Source organism: Chanodichthys erythropterus, chromosome 11, assembly GCF_024489055.1.
Source record: "Chanodichthys erythropterus isolate Z2021 chromosome 11, ASM2448905v1, whole genome shotgun sequence".
Lineage (NCBI taxonomy): Eukaryota > Metazoa > Chordata > Actinopteri > Cypriniformes > Xenocyprididae > Chanodichthys > Chanodichthys erythropterus.
Genome location: NC_090231.1, coordinates 36,149,629 through 36,166,183, shown reverse-complemented (window position 1 = coordinate 36,166,183; position 16,555 = coordinate 36,149,629). Strand labels below are relative to the sequence as shown.

Below are 16,555 nucleotides of genomic sequence, written 5' to 3'. Positions count from 1 at the left end.
AAAACTAAACTAAACTTTGATTCTTTATTTTATTTCAATAAGCGTTTCATTTTAATTTTATTTACAGTAGCTAACGAAAAATATTTTGTTATTAGATAACTAATAACTCTGTTTCAGATCAATGAATACAAAAAGCTTATATTATTGAGCATTCTCACATCAAACAATAGGTTTTAGTTTTACCTACACTCACGAACCAACAAACTTTCGCGTTTGCGTAACCGTGTAGTGTGAGCCTTCTGGTTCGCTGTAGTATTGATGTGGCCAAGTCAGTCAGGTTCCACGTCATTCGGAAGGATCAGGATCTCACCAGACACGGATGCGTATCCAGAAGAAGAGAAAGACCTGAGACTTATTTGAAAGGTAATAAATGAGAAGCTTAACAAGACAGCACATTAATAAAAAACTCATTTGTTGTTATTTTAAGCCACAGACAACAGTCACCAGTTTGTGTTCGTTTTAATCGCAAACTGTTAGCGTGCTAGCTGCTACTGCAGCAGTGATGTCGATTGATCACGCAATCAGTAATATAACTGTATAACATTAACTGCGTTATCTATATGTGTTATTAGACAACAGTGCTGATATTAATATGCTTAGTGTTTATTTTACATGCACAACATGGTACAAATCGATCTTTTGTCACGGCTGGCTCAGGTTTTTCAAACTAGCTGCTAATTCAGTGAATCCCAGTGCGGTCGTAGACCGTGAGACTTCTGACAAGATCTTGATTAATAGAGTCTTGTTACCAGGATAGACGCTACAAATCATTAGTTAAATGTATAGTTTGACTCTGCTTTATGTAGTTGCACATATACCGTGTTAGTATTCTTTGAAGTACAAGATACGTGAATATGGCAATGCATCTAGCAATTTTTGGCTAATTACAGAAAGTTGTACATATACAGTTTTGAGAAATATCATTCTGTACACTTACATGAGGTGACTCCAGTTCTAACAGTCTTCTAGAAAAATGGGTTTTATTATACAGGGTGCTGGTGGTCCTTCATGGCCACCACCAAGTTGATATCACATGACCTGTTGTTGTGACATGCAATTAAGTAACTACTACTACTAAAAATGTTTATTTGTATAGCTCATTGAGCCAGTGCTCACTGCTCAGGCCACTTCATGTAAGCACTAGTATAAAAGTACCAAACAATATTCATTATTTCAATAGAGATGTCACATTACACAGTTACTTTACATTTCAAAGGCTTTTTGTTTTGGTTGTTTATGGTATTAAATACTTGGGTAAAGGCGGTTTTATATTCGCACATTCGGACATCTGCATTCAATAGCCTTGTTAATCACACTACATTGGACATTCAGTGGACATTCACAAGTAAATATGCCATCAAAACAATACTTGCCTATTTTGATGGACTGTGAAAAATGTTGTAAGTTGACAATCGTTGGTTGTCAATATTATTTCGCTGCTTAAAATTAGCAAACATTAATTTATTGCACATTTATTGGAAAGTTTGAATTTATAAGAAGTCTGAATGTGCGAATATAAAACCAACTTTACCCAAGTTCATTAAATGACTATTCACTTGAACTTTTACTAATGTATTTTGTAAACTTTGTTTTAGGAAACCTCATAGGCATTCAGTCTGAGTGGAGTCTTGTGAAGGGAAGAAGAGCTGACATCATGACAGCCGCGGAGAATGTGTGTTACACCCTCATCAATGTCACCAATGACTCTGAACCGCCATCAGAAGTCAGCTTAAAAGCTGATTTAGGTAATATTCATGTGTAGTAATATGTTACTCAATTTGTATTAATGTACACTACCGTTTAAAAGTTTGGGGTTGAAGATTTTTAAATAATTTTGAGAACAGGCACTTTTGCTCACCAAGGTTGCATTTATTTGATCAAATACAGTAAATAAATAAACAATAATATTATCAAATATTATTAAAATTAAAAAATAATGTTCTATTTCAGTGGTTCCCAAACTTTTCAGCGTAGAGTACCCTCTGAAGGCATTACCATCCTTCCGCGAACCCCCTCTCTTCCACTTCGACTGCAGTCACACCTTTACTGTTAAAGGGACAATATTTGCCCCTTCAATTGATTTTCCAGTGCATTTTTTTACCTTTATGAATAACTTTATAAAATAAATAATGTTTAAATAAAATTATTTAATAGAGAAATATGCACTGAAGGTAAAACTAAGTAAAACTTTTAAATATTAAACTAAAACCGCCAGTAGGTGGCAGCAAGTCACTGTTTATGAGTTTATGAGTGAGTCATTGAGTCATTCATTCAGTAACGAAGCAAGTGGCTGTGAATGAATCATTGAATCAACTCTCACAATTTGTTCAAAGCTGCAGAATTGTTCGCGAAACACAGACGTGTGTTGTAGTTCTGCTGTGGTTTTCGTTATTATTTCATTGCAAAATAGAGTAAATACTGGCAGTGCTGTGTTTAAAAATTTACGTTTTGTTTTTTGACCTGTTGTATAATAATGTCACGTTTGCAGTCGTGTGGATATTTGGGAACAATTGCATTCTTGCTCGTTATCATCATTAAATACAAGAACTCACACAAGGTATGTTTTTGTACCGGAGAAAGTTTGAGTCTTAAATCGAAATTAATTCATTATGTGTGTCTATTTGTTCTTCATGCGAGTAAGTGCTAAATCCCCACTTTTACAAAGGTGCACTGTCGAGAACGCGATTTAAGGCAGCAGATTCGGCACGCAATCTATCATATGCATGCTGCTTGTGTGGATACAGTCATTTTTGACTGCAAATGATAAGGTAATTTGATTAAATGATTTACGACATTTTGTCAGTTAGAAATACATGCTCTATTTTAATATTATTTTAAGGTAGCATTTTGTTCGAGTACCCCCTTTTGTACCCCAGTTTGGGAACCACTGTTCTTTTTTATATATTTTAAAATTCAATTTATTCCTTTGATGGCAAAGCTTCAGCAGCCATTATTCCTGTTTTTAGTGTCACACGATCCTTCAGAAATCACTTTAATATGCTTTGATTAAAGGGTTAGTTCACCAAAAAATGAAATTTCTGTCATTAATTACCCACCCTCATGTTGATCTAAACCCGTAAGACCTTTGTTTATCTTCAGAACACAAATTAAGATATTTTTGATGAAATCCAAAAGTTTTTTTTAATCTCCCATAAAAAGCAATGAATTTACCACATTCAAGGTCTAGAAAAGTAGTAAAGACATTGTTAAAATAGTCAACGTGACTACAGTGGTTCAACCTTAATGTTATGAAGCGACAAGAACACTTTTTGTGTGCAAAAACAAAACAAAAATAACGACTTTATTCAACAATTTCCTCTCTGTGCAAGCTGAAGGACTCATTCTTGATCAGTGTAATGCAAATGCATCCTTGCTGAATAAAAGTATTAATCTTACTGAACCCAAAATTTTGAAAGGTAGTAAATGTGGGGTTAAAATGCACCCTAACAGTTTTCCTCCTTTATTTTTGTCAAAACAGAAAAGGGAGAAATCAAAGCCAAGACAGAGGCTTTGAAGAAGGTCATCATCATGATCCTTAATGGAGAGAAACTGCCAGGCCTGTTAATGACCATCATCCGGTTTGTGCTGCCTCTGCAGGACCACACAATTAAGAAATTACTCCTAGTTTTTTGGGAGATTGTTCCCAAAACTACTCCTGATGGCAAACTTCTTCAGGAGATGATCTTGGTCTGTGATGCCTATAGGAAGGTAGGCATGAAAAATTGAACTATTATGTATATTGCTTATTGTGAGGGTATATATTTCTTTGTCTAAATATGCCATCTGTGTTCTGCATCTGCAGGATCTCCAGCATCCCAATGAGTTCATCCGTGGCTCCACTCTGCGCTTCCTGTGCAAGCTGAAGGAATCTGAGCTGCTGGAGCCCCTTATGCCAGCGATCCGCGCCTGTCTGGAGCACCGTCACAGCTACGTACGACGCAATGCAGTCCTGGCCATCTACACTATCTACAGGTATGTTGATGGATCTTTGTGTGCACAAGTGAGAAACAAAACATTAAAGATCGTTTTTTATATTTCATTTTTTCATTTTTTTAGGAACTTTGAGCATTTAATCCCAGATGCTCCTGAGCTGATTCATGATTTTCTTGTAAATGAGAAAGATGCAAGCTGCAAGAGAAATGCGTTTATGATGCTGATTCATGCAGATCAGGTACACAGTCTGAAAAAAAAAAAAAAGATTTTTTTTTTGTTTGTTTTTTTGGTTAAAAGAATGAATCTCATGACGCTAAGTACCTGTTCTTTTAATACATTTTTGCAGGATAGAGCTCTGGACTACCTTAGCACATGTATTGATCAGGTGCATACTTTCGGAGACATTCTCCAGCTCGTCATTGTGGAACTAATTTATAAGGTGAGATGTCAATTCATATTTAAAAATAATTTTTTGTTTAACCCACAGAGACCAAGCATAGCAGAATAGCGTTGTAAGTATAAAGCAATTAAATAATATTTAACTTTCTATAAATATGAGTTAAAACAACATACAACAGTAGCTGAAACTCTGAAAGTTCACAACAACAATTGCATATTATCTGCCTTAATTATATTCCTTAATATTCAACAATATTATTGATTTGATGGCACTGACGCAATTGGATGAGAACTGAGCTGCAGAATCACTGCAGAACTGATTTAAAGATTAAATAAACGAATGTAATAATTGACGATCTTTACAACAGAACTGAATCAACACTGAACTGATTTCAGCTGAACAATGACAATGTTTCCTTTTAGAGCTGCTGTACAGTCGAAATAAACTCTGTAAATCACTGTAAAGCTGCTTTGAAATGATCTGTATTTTATAAAGTGCTATATAAATAAAGGTGAATTGACTTGAATGCCACTGCTTGCTAATGTCACACAAAGCCATCTGACACATTTTGTAACCGTATTAGAACAAATGTATCTATTTACAATTAAGTATTAGATGTGTAATATTTTCCTTAATGTCTAGTGATGGAAAAAGGCTTAAATGCGCTGAAATTTTGAGACCATTTTTCCACCTTTTTCCTGACGAGCCTACTGAGTTTTGAATTATGGATGACACTTCAGGTTTGGGGAACTTCCATTCAAAAAGGCTGAAATGAATAATTTTAAATTATGAGCTTGAACTACAAATAATTCTTATCTGTCAGTTTGACTGAATGTGCTGTCGATTTTAATTCATGTTTAATTTCAGGTGTCATCAGAATAACGTTATGCTTGGTATTTTAGTGTGACGTGGTATAACAAAAATATCTGTGGCAAGACTTTTTTACAGTAGCTGCATTCTTTTCCTCCTGAATATTTTCTCTTTTTCCACTTTATTTCACTGTAACAGAATGAAAAAATACAAAATATACTGAGCATTTGTGGTCTGTTCTCCCGTTTTAATTTACGATGTATCCCACAAATAATTCATTGAAATGCACTGAGAATCTCGTTTTTCTCCTATTAATATGTATAACAATAACAGTAACAATAAATATTTTTAAATTAAGTAGTATCTAAATTAATTTTATATGCTTTGCTAGGAAGATTTATAACAGTATTTAAAATGGTCTAATAATGAAATGTCTTAACTTGCTAAATTGTTGTGAATTTGAAACTTTTGATTATCATATAGTAGTCACATTTTTCAGCCTTAACTGCTTAGCACTGCAATTTTTTTTTATATAACTAATGGCTTTTTAAAAGCATAAATAAGGGTGAAAGGATACATCTTGAATATCAATGTTTGCGATTTCAAAATCAAAAGCTATAGTATAGTAAACACAATAATGGAAATTCTGTAAAATGAATAAACTAATGTTCTTTTTCTTAACCCTCACATCATTCTAAAGCTGTATGCAGTTTTTTTCAGTGGATGTTTTAAGAAGAATCTCATAGTGACAATGGGTTGTTAAGCTTCAAAACGGACAAAAAACATACAATTTTAGTGCTATATTCCACATTTGCTGATTAACTTCTCTTCCACTGTGGCTCTTGAATCATAAACATGAAACATATTGTAGCCAATGTCAAGTCCTCATTTTCTTTTCTGGATGAACTTCTTTTTTACAGAACTGCTGTCATCAACAGCGCAGTTATTCCTCATGCTTAATCAAATGCTGAACTTTTTGGCTTTATGCACACTGCATACTATCAGGTGGTCTAGATTCTAGAACAAATTCTCACTGTGTCTATTTTATATCTCTACATTTGTTTAGGTCTGTCATGCCAACCCCTCGGAGAGAGCTCGTTTCATCCGTTGTATATACAATCTGCTGCAGTCGTCTAGTCCTGCTGTAAAATATGAAGCAGCTGGAACTCTGGTTACTCTGTCCAGCGCTCCCACCGCCATCAAGGTACAGTGTCTAACACCACGGTTGTTCCCATATATATGTTTTCTGCATGGTGGGAAATAGTGGAATGACATTGTTTAAATGTTCTGTGTTTCAGGCTGCTGCTCAGTGCTACATTGATCTGATCATTAAAGAGAGTGACAACAATGTAAAGCTCATTGTTCTGGACCGGCTGATTGAGCTGAAGGAACACCCCACACATGAGCGTGTGCTGCAGGTATACGTGAGTTCATCACCTCATTTGGAGCCATTCGTTCCACAAATTAAACCAGTAACAGGAAGTTTGGTGCTTTGTTCTGCTTATAGGACCTTGTGATGGATATTCTGAGGGTTTTGACCACTCCTGATCTTGAGGTCCGCAAGAAGACCCTACAGCTGGCCTTGGACCTGGTGTCCTCCCGCAATGTAGAGGAGGTTTGTGTGACAACATGCCGTTTAAAGGGATAGTTCACCCAAAAATGAAAATTGTCATCATTAATTCATGTTGTTTACTTTTCAAGTGAAACACAAAAAAGGAACATTGACGAATATATTGGCCACTCTTTTCCATATAACGAAAGTGAACGGGCACTGTCAACGGCTAAAAAGAACTGTAAAAGCACTATAAAAGTAGTCTGTATGACTTAAGGGGTGGTCACACTTTTCATTTAGTTGACAAATGACCTGACCTTTTAGCTGAATTAAAATAACACAAACTATAAAGCTGCAGGTTTGCAGCATTGCAGGAAATCAGAGTAGTTTGTATATTTTCACATTTTTTTTAATGTATTATTATTTGTTATGTTAATTTTGTTTTTAAAAAAGGTGCCGCCAAACACTGTGATGTCATATCCTGTTTGTTGCAGTCCAAAGAAATTTTGCACATTCAAAGTCTAGTGTAAAAGCTGCATAATGTGCCACATTCTATTACTTTATTAGCTTTTTTCTTTCATTATATAGAGAAATAAGATCAATAAGATACGAATATACAAAATTAAAGTCTTTCATTTCAATTCACTATTAAGTAATTCATTTTTCTATTCAAGTGAAGTGCCTGAATTGGGTTTTTTTTTTTCCCACAGCTGGTTATAGTGCTGAAGAAAGAAGTCATCAAAACCAACAATGTAACAGAGCATGAAGACACAGACAAGTACAGGCAGCTGCTTGTTCGCACTCTCCACTCGTGTAGTGTGCGCTTCCCTGACATGGCAGCCAATGTCATCCCTGTGGTACGTCTACTGACTGAACACTCAGAAAGCTTTTTTTTTTTTTTTTTTTTTTTTTTTTTTTTACTGTTAAAACTATTTTTAAACATTGTTTACTAGCAAAGTGTTTGAAAATACACACTTCACTAGATCGGTGGACCATTTAACTGTTAATACATCTAGCCCTTTTAGACCTTACGATGAATAAACTCGCTGCACTCATCTTTAATCTTAAATTCACTACTTGTGTTTTGTGTGGCCACAGCTGATGGAGTTCCTGAGTGACACTAACGAGGCGGCCGCAGCTGATGTGCTGGAGTTTGTGCGTGAGGCGATTCAGAGGTTTGACAACCTTAGACCTCTCATCATTGAGAAGATGCTGGAGGTTTTCCATGCTATCAAGACGGTCAAGTAAGAGATGCTGTTTAACTTCTTCCTTAAAAGTTTGATAAATCCTATTATATAAATCATCTGTACATGAAAAATTAATTTGTGTATTATTCTAGACTGTTTAATAGCTATTTGTCTTGTTTAATGTTATAAAAGGGATTGTGATGCATTGCAGTGATTTAAAAAAAAAAAAAAAAAAAAAAAATTGTGTTGCAGGATTTACAGAGGAGCTCTGTGGATTTTGGGTGAATATTGCAGCACGAAAGAGGACATCCAGAGTGTCATGACAGAAGTCCGCAGATCTATGGGAGAGGTCTGTAGAGCATCAATTTAAATCTCTTTGTCACATCCAGGGCTTGTCATTAATGCTTGTCCAGAACAAGCACCAAAATGAATTTGGACAACTGAAATGTCAAATTTAATTCCTTATGAATGAAATGTGTAACCATATCAAAACGAATGAAATTGAGTGGAAGTCTTGTAGGTTGGAGGTTGAGCTAACAGCCATATCACCCTGCAGCCCAAGACTAGTTGCCCAAGCTAAGCAGGGTTGAGCCTGGTCATTACCTGGATGGGAGACCTCCTGGGAAAACCAGGTTGCTGCTGGTAGAGGTGTTAGTGAGGCCAGCAGGGGGTGCTCATCCTGTGATCTGTGTGGGTCCTAATGCCCCAGTGTAGTGACGGGGACACTATACTGTAACAAGCACCGTCCTTCGGATGAGATGTTAAACTGACGTCCTGACTCTCTGTGGTGATTAAAAATCACATGGCACTTCTCATAAGGAGTATGTGTGTAACCCTGGTGTCCTGGCCAAATTCCCTCCATCTGCCCTGATCAATCATAGCCTCCTAATAATCCGCATCCTTCTAATTGGCTCGATCACTCTCTCTCCTCTCCACCTTTAGCTGGTGTGTGGTGAACGCACTGGCGGCGTTGTACCGTGGCTGCCGTTACATCATCCAATTGGATGCTGCACGCTGGTGGTCGGTGAGGAGAGACCGACCACCAGGGGCGTCACTAGGCCCTTTTTAGGGGGGCTTCAGCCCCCCTAAACTTCTGCCCAGCCCCCCTAAAAAAATATTTGATTAATAAATTTTTGATCGCTTCAGTCCCCTTTAAAAAAACTCATCTGAAACGGCGGCAAGCTGCGTCAAGTTTCGGCTCCTCCCCTTATCTGAGTCTGCTTGGATTTAGCGCATATTTCAATCTGCGGGGGCGCCGAGCAGAGCGAACATCAGAGAGCACAAGGTGTGTGTCGTGTGTGCGTGCATTTATTGATAGATTGCTAATGCTATGATATTACATCTGCATCGGTGCAGTTCTTTGTCATAAATGCATTGCAGTTTACATAATGTAATGTTACTGGAGCATTGGGAGCACACGGGACGGCTCGGTTTCTCATCCAATACCAATACGTTTCGCTGCGTTCACCTTCAGCCCTTGTGTGATAGTTGTTTTTTATTCCTACAAAAATGAAGTGATTTACACCCATGAAAACATACTTTAGATTCAGAAAACGATCATGATTTATTTTAATTTACTTTTTACAATTACAGACATATTATAATGTATTTTGACATTACATTATGCAGCCATGCACAGAAATGACACACATCATTGTCTGAAAGCACTAACGTTAGATGGCCCAGAGAGAGAATGTGGAGTTATTTTGTTTTGTATTATTAAATATAGTTTTGTATTAAGTAATAATGAATCAGGAGGAGTGTCATACATAAATTAGAGTAAGCGTAGAGTAAAGGGATTTTTGATTTTCTTGATTTACTATTTATACTAGATTTGTACTTGATTTAAGTGGCAAATTGATAATTCATGTTGTTATTTTTAATAAATAGAAATAAATATAGAACAGATTAATCATATTGCCAATAGACAATTACATTAATACATGGTTTGTCTATATTCTTAATGAATATTAGCTGGTTAGTTAAAATACTTAAAATGACATCAATTTTCATGGGGTGACTTTATGAATATCCAACCGTATTGTTGATTATAAAGGCTAAAAAGCTAAAAAAAACTAAAATAATTTATATTTCATTGTAGATGGATATACGACATTTTTTCTTGTCGTGCGGGAGTAGGTCTGCAAATGAGCAACAGTCAGTCAAATAATATTTTTTTAAACATACCCTTATTGGGGGCTGAGCCCCCCTAAAATCAAAATCCTAGAATCGCCCCTGCCGACCACCAGGACTTTAGCTGTACAGTAGTACATAGTAAAGCACTATATAAATGTCTAATTTCAATAGTATTGCAATGCAAAATGAAAGCAATAAAATGGGGACAGAAATGTGTTATCGTATAATAAATGTTAATATTCTTTACAAAGGGTTCACATGGTCCTGGAAATATTTCAAAAATGTGATTTCTAGGTCTGGGAACTTGGAAATTAATAATATCTTAAAAGGTCATGAAAAGTTCTATAGTGGGTTATAATGCTAGAAAATGTTGAACTATTTATGTGGATAGAAACTATTGTGAGTGTGATTACTGTAAAATTATTTAAAAAAAAAAAACAACAAAAAAACCCTTATCCAGTGATTACAAGTGACTGGAAAAGTCATGGAAATTAAAGGGTTAGTTCACCCAAAAATGAAAACTGTCATTAATTACTCACCCTCATGTCGTTCCACACCCGTAAGACTTTGTTTATCTTCAGAACCCAAATTAAGCTTTATTGCTTCATGAAGCTTCGAAGCTTTACAAAAATTTTATTTTGAATCAGTGGTTCGGAACGTGTATCAAACTTCCAAGGTCACGTGATTTCAGTAAACGAGGCTTCATTACGTCATAAGTGTTTTGAAATTTCAATGTTTCACGTGACATTACATCCTTATAGTGCTCTCAAACATTAATTTTTTTTAAATGATGTCTGTCTTCTTATTCAGATCCCAATTGTGGAGAATGAATTGAAGAAGGAAGCGGGAGAGGTGAAACCTGAGGAAGAGATGACTGCAACTCCAGCTCCTAAGCTGGTGACAGAAATGGGCACCTACGTCACTCAGAGTGCCCTGAGCACCAGCAGGCCATCCAAGAAAGAAGAGGACAGGTGATTATCTCCCCTTACTAATACATTATGTAGATCATCCTCTGTATTACATCTCTAAAATATCCCTTTATTCTGTAGGCCTCCTCTAAGGGGTTTCCTGATGGATGGAGACTTTTACGTTGCTGCCTCATTGGCCACCACTCTCACCAAAGTGGCCCTGCGCTATGTTGCTCTTGCCGAGGACAAAAAAAGACAAAATGTAAATTAATTTTAAAGCTGCTCATTCCATGAACAGTGATTAAACTGTTAATCTAATTATTCACATGTGTAATTGTGGTAGAATAAATTTTATTTTGCTGTTTTTAGTCATTTGTGGCCGAGGCCATGCTGTTCATGGCCACTGTGCTCCATCTGGGCAAGTCGTCTCTACCCAAGAAGCCCATCACTGATGATGACGTGGACAGGATCTCGCTATGCCTCAAAGTCCTGTCTGAATGCTCGCCCCTCATGAACGACATCTTCAACAAGGAGTGCCGCAGATCCCTGTCCCATATGCTTGCTGTCAGACTGGAGGAGGAGAAACTGTCTCAGAAGGTAAACATTGCTTTCTCCTAATAACTGAGCTCAGAAACATAATGTGGTATAGATGGACATGTTGTTAATGTCTTATAGATTAAAAGATCATCATTTGTGACCATGATATTTCATTTTGTTGTTCTTGTTTTATCAGAAAGAGTCTGAGAAGCGTAACGTGACTGTTCAGGCGGATGATCCCATCTCCTTCATGCAGTTGACCGCTAAGAACGAGATGGCGTCCAAAGAAGATCAATTCCAACTCAGTCTGCTGGCCGCTATGGGCAATACTCAGAGGAAAGAAGCTGCAGACCCTCTGGCATCTAAACTTAATAAGGTCTTTGGAGGATTTTATCTGTATCTGTTTGAATTTTTACATATTTCTATGATGGTGACTACTTGCTCAAGGCTAAACATAATTGGAAAGGTTGTTTGTAGTTTGTCATTTTTTACCACCAGAGGGCATGTTGGTTCAACTGATAGAGATTTTAACACTAAAGTGTCACATCAGGCAGGAGTCTTAAGAATTTTCCGCCCATTTACAGCATCTCACAATATAATAGTTCCATACTTTTTTTGTTGTTGTTGTTTTGACTCAAACACCACAACAATATTTGATGGCCCCCTCCCCATATAGCCTAATAGCTTTCCTCTAGTACATCAGTTGTAAGTTTTGTTTTCCATGCTTACTTTTCATTTACAAAAACTGTTGCTGAGGTAGTGAATTAAAATATAAAATCTTGCATTTCAGCGTTTTATAGCTATTTTTGTGTTTTAAGCTTTTGTCTCATTTTAAGTTATCTTGAGGCCCCCTATTGGGCCCCGGCCCCGTGGTTAAAAACCATGTCCCAGACTGAACCATCTCATGTTTTCTTCCAGGTCACCCAATTGACTGGTTTCTCAGATCCAGTGTATGCAGAAGCTTATGTCCACGTCAATCAGTATGACATTGTCCTGGATGTCCTGGTTGTTAATCAGACAAGCGACACCCTCCAGAACTGTACCTTGGAGCTTGCAACACTTGGTACAAGTTGTCCCTTTCAACCATAAAAATAACTTGTTAGCGTGTTTTTGTGCATGATTTACTGACCATATTCCTCAAACTCCAGGTGATCTTAAATTGGTTGAGAAACCATCTCCTCTCACATTGGCTCCTCACGACTTTGCCAACATTAAAGCTAATGTGAAAGTGGCCTCCACAGAGAATGGCATCATATTTGGAAACATAGGTTTGTGGACTATATGTAGATAACCTTATTTAAACCTGTACTATTTTGTTGTTGAGGTAGGACCTGGAATCACTTAAATAATCAAAAACATATTTTGCAGTATATGATGTATCAGGAGCAGCCAGTGACAGGAACTGCGTAGTCCTAAGCGACATTCACATTGACATCATGGATTACATTCAGCCGGCTTCCTGCACAGACGCTGAGTTCAGACAGATGTGGGCTGAATTTGAGTGGGAAAATAAGGCAAGTCTGTGGGACTGATGAATTCTTCATGGATAATGGCTTCACTTTTCTGTTAGCGGGAATGTCTAGAATTTGTTCTGTTTTGTTTCCACACAGGTTACCGTCAACACCAACATCACAGATCTGAATGAGTATCTCCTACACATTCTTAGGTCCACCAACATGAAGTGCTTGACCCCAGAGAAGGTACAATTCTCACTTGATGAGAACAGTGAATGCAGTGCTAAGCAGATTACTTACAAATTGTAGTTGGTTGCTGATCCCAAATTACATGACAATTTTTGTTACTAACTGATCCATTACGTTACTCATTTAAGGTAATATAATTGGTACATGCATTTTAGACTGGGACTAGGCTTAAAGGCACAGTATGTGAGAATGTTGCAGTAAAATATCCAAAAACCACTAGGCCAGTGTTATAAATTTTGTTTAGTTGAATACTTGCAATATCCCAAACTATTTGTAAATTGTAAATATCCAACTATTTGTAAATTTTGAGAAATGATTTTTTTTTTAACTGAGGATATGGGACGTGTCCGGGAGTTGCCTGTCAATGCCATCATACCCGCGTTACCCTCGGTTTCCGGTTTTATTTTGTAGAAACCATGCAAACACCAAAGATGCTTTAATATATTACATGTTTTATTAGACAAAAATGAATATTATACACACACATACATATGTATATTTAAGAAAAAAATTATATTTAAATATAAAATATTTATATTTATATATAATATAAAATATATTTAAATATATATTTATTTATACATGCATATATTTCTTAAATTTATACATGTGTATGTGTGTGTATTTATATATACATCATTATTATACACAGAACATACACATTTATTACGTAAACACAGACTTCTATTTTGCAAACGATTAATCACGATTAATCGCTGTGCAGCCCTATTCTAAAGACTTCCAAAGTCTTCCAAATAATTCAAATAATAATTAATGTTTTTGACAGGAGCTGATTAGATATGCATTATTGCAGTGTTGAGAAAACACTTCTGAAAAGTGAAATGATTACTGTAAATCCAGTGATCAAATGCTGTGTGGGTCTCAGTTTTCAGTGATAGGCACATTACTAGTGGACAGTCTGTGTGTGCAATTCCACAAATCTGGAAGACCTTGTGAACATGTATAAGCAGTAGATGGGAGAATCAATGAATTATGAATAATTTACTGCCATTGTGAGAATAACATGTAAACATGTTATCCATAAAAAGTAATGTAGTCAGATTATGAGTATTTTAAAATGTAATGTAGTTACGAGTACTTAATTTTTGGAATCTGATCAGTTGCTACCCAACACTGAGTAAATGCCTCTGACATTATAATACATTTCATATCTTTTTCTTTTGTAACTCAGGCCCTGTCCGGCATCTGTGGGTTCATGGCAGCAAATCTGTATGCTCGCTCTATATTTGGAGAGGATGCCCTTGCAAACGTTAGCATTGAAAAGCCAATCCACATGGGACCTGATGCCCCAGTCAGTGGACATATTCGCATTCGAGCCAAAAGCCAGGTGATGTTTTTTACTCTTTGCACCATTTTAATTTAAAGACATTGGGACTTTTATTTCTTGGGGCTTTATTATTGTCATTGCATATTTAATCCAATGAAATTCAGTTTGGAGCAATCCAGTATGCAGCACAATAAAAATAGATTTATATATTCAAGAACAGATAAATAAATAACTACGAGTACACACAGTCAAAATTAGTTATTGCCTCGTGTTCCTGGGGTTATTAGTCTACCTGAGGGGAGGATTCCCAGGATGTAAGGAGTCCTGCTGTATGTTTGTAACTCGTGTGAAAAGATGGTTTTGAGACGTCACCCAGGCATGGAAGAGAAGAGCCGACAATCCTTTCAGCCGTCCTCACATCCCGCTGCAGATCTTTCCTGTCCGCAACAGTGCAGCTGGAATACCACACAGTACAGCAGTATGTTAGAATGCTCTCTATTGTACAGCGGTAGAAGCTTATCAGCAGTCTCTGGGGAAGCATATTGCATCTCAAAGTCCTCAGGAAAAACAGCCTTTGCTGGGCTCTCTTGATGATGGAGGAAATATTTAAGCTCCAGGTCAGGTCTTCAGTCACAGTTATACCCCCCCAAGAACTTAAAACTTGGGACTCTCTCCACTTCCTCTCCATTAATACACAAAGCATTGTGGGATGTTTTTTGAGAATGAGATTGTTGTCTTTATACCAGATAGAAAGTGTCCAGACCTCCTCTCTGTAGTCATCAGTTTCATTATTATCAGTTATGAGTCCCACTATGGTTGTGTCGTCTGCAAATTTGATGAGAGTATTAGAGTTGTGGGAGGAGGTGCAATTGTGTGTGAAAAGAGAGTAAAGTGCTGGACTGAGAACACATCCTTGGGGGACCCCAGTGTTAACAATGATGGTGGAAGAGCAGATTGCCAAACCTGACATGCTGGGGTCTATCGGTGAGGAAACGTTTTAACCAGTGACAGAGAAGGGCTCCCAGACCCAGTGCTTGTAGTTTATTGACCAGTTTTTATTGGACTGATGGTATTAAATGCGGAGCTGTAATCCACAAATAACATCCTGGCGTAGCTGTTTGGGTTTTACAGTAAATACTAAATGTTGGATTAGCATTTATGTGCCTACAGATGTGGATAATGTTTTAGAATTCCAGTAAATGATTTAGTAATTTCTTTTATAACTCTTTCCCCTCCCCCCGATCTGCCTTTGTAACTGACTATTAAAATCCAAGAATATAAGTGGGTATACAAAGTTGTAATTTATTTTTTACACCTGAATTTGCCTATGTGATGTTTTACTGCATGATTGATAACTCCTCTTTGTTTTGTTTTTTTCAACAGGGTATGGCTTTGAGCTTGGGTGACAAGATCAACCTCTCTCAGAAGAAGTCTCTCTCGTAAATTTCAGAGACTGAGGCCATTGAGGCAAATGGCGAGATTCGACTAAAGCGCTACGGTTATTCCAATGTCTTGTCTTTTTATGCTTTCGCTTGTTTGTGTCTCTCCAGACTGCCGTACACATGCAGTGCTTTGTGGCCAAGCTCTAAGCTCTTCAATCCCATAAAATATGTCTAAAGGGGCTTATTTTGACATTTTCTACCAACTCAATTCTTAACTGCTCTAAAAGGGATTGACCCTGTTAATCTGTAATCATGTTTCAATAAACACTGCACACCATATACCACAAAAGTGTTTTTATTCTCTTGTTAAACGAAGTGTTACAATGACCCTTTTTTATGAATTGGGTCACTTGTAAGTAGTCAAAAACAGTACTGCCCTCTAACCACAGTTGACACAACAAAGGATGTGTTCTCTTGAAGAAAATCTTCTGGAATCTTGAGAATTTTATGGTCTCCTGCCTCTTGGATGACTGAGACTCATAAGACTTGTGGTCAGTCATAACTTTCATGTCTATGTAGTGCATAATAATATTAAGGATGAAAGCGTCAAGGTTGTGGCTTTGTCTGGAGTAGATTTGTTTTTGAAAGAAGTGTCTCATACTCACCATGGTTGTATTTTTGTTTTTTGTCAAAAATACAGTAAAAATAATAATACTGTA

At 36.8% G+C, this 16,555-nt stretch overlaps 1 protein-coding gene across 2 annotated transcripts; it reads left to right on the top strand.

Moving 5' to 3' along the window:
* Positions 1-237: 237 nt before the first annotated feature.
* Positions 238-16,204, top strand: copb1 (COPI coat complex subunit beta 1). 2 transcript variants are annotated; one of them, XM_067399606.1, is made up of 22 exons: positions 238-363; positions 1,596-1,745; positions 3,479-3,708; positions 3,803-3,972; positions 4,057-4,171; positions 4,280-4,372; positions 6,210-6,347; positions 6,442-6,567; positions 6,651-6,758; positions 7,406-7,552; positions 7,794-7,939; positions 8,135-8,231; positions 10,829-10,989; positions 11,068-11,188; positions 11,296-11,523; positions 11,660-11,839; positions 12,382-12,526; positions 12,612-12,731; positions 12,832-12,977; positions 13,074-13,163; positions 14,359-14,514; positions 15,838-16,204. In XM_067399606.1, the coding sequence occupies exons 2-22, from the start codon at positions 1,655-1,657 to the stop codon at positions 15,895-15,897; spliced, it is 2,868 nt and encodes a 955-aa protein (XP_067255707.1). In that variant the 5' UTR covers positions 238-363; positions 1,596-1,654; the 3' UTR covers positions 15,898-16,204. The 2 variants fall into 2 exon arrangements, with proteins under 2 accessions (XP_067255707.1, XP_067255708.1); XM_067399607.1 differs by having other exon boundaries at positions 6,442-6,561; positions 15,838-16,203.
* Positions 16,205-16,555: the final 351 nt, after the last annotated feature.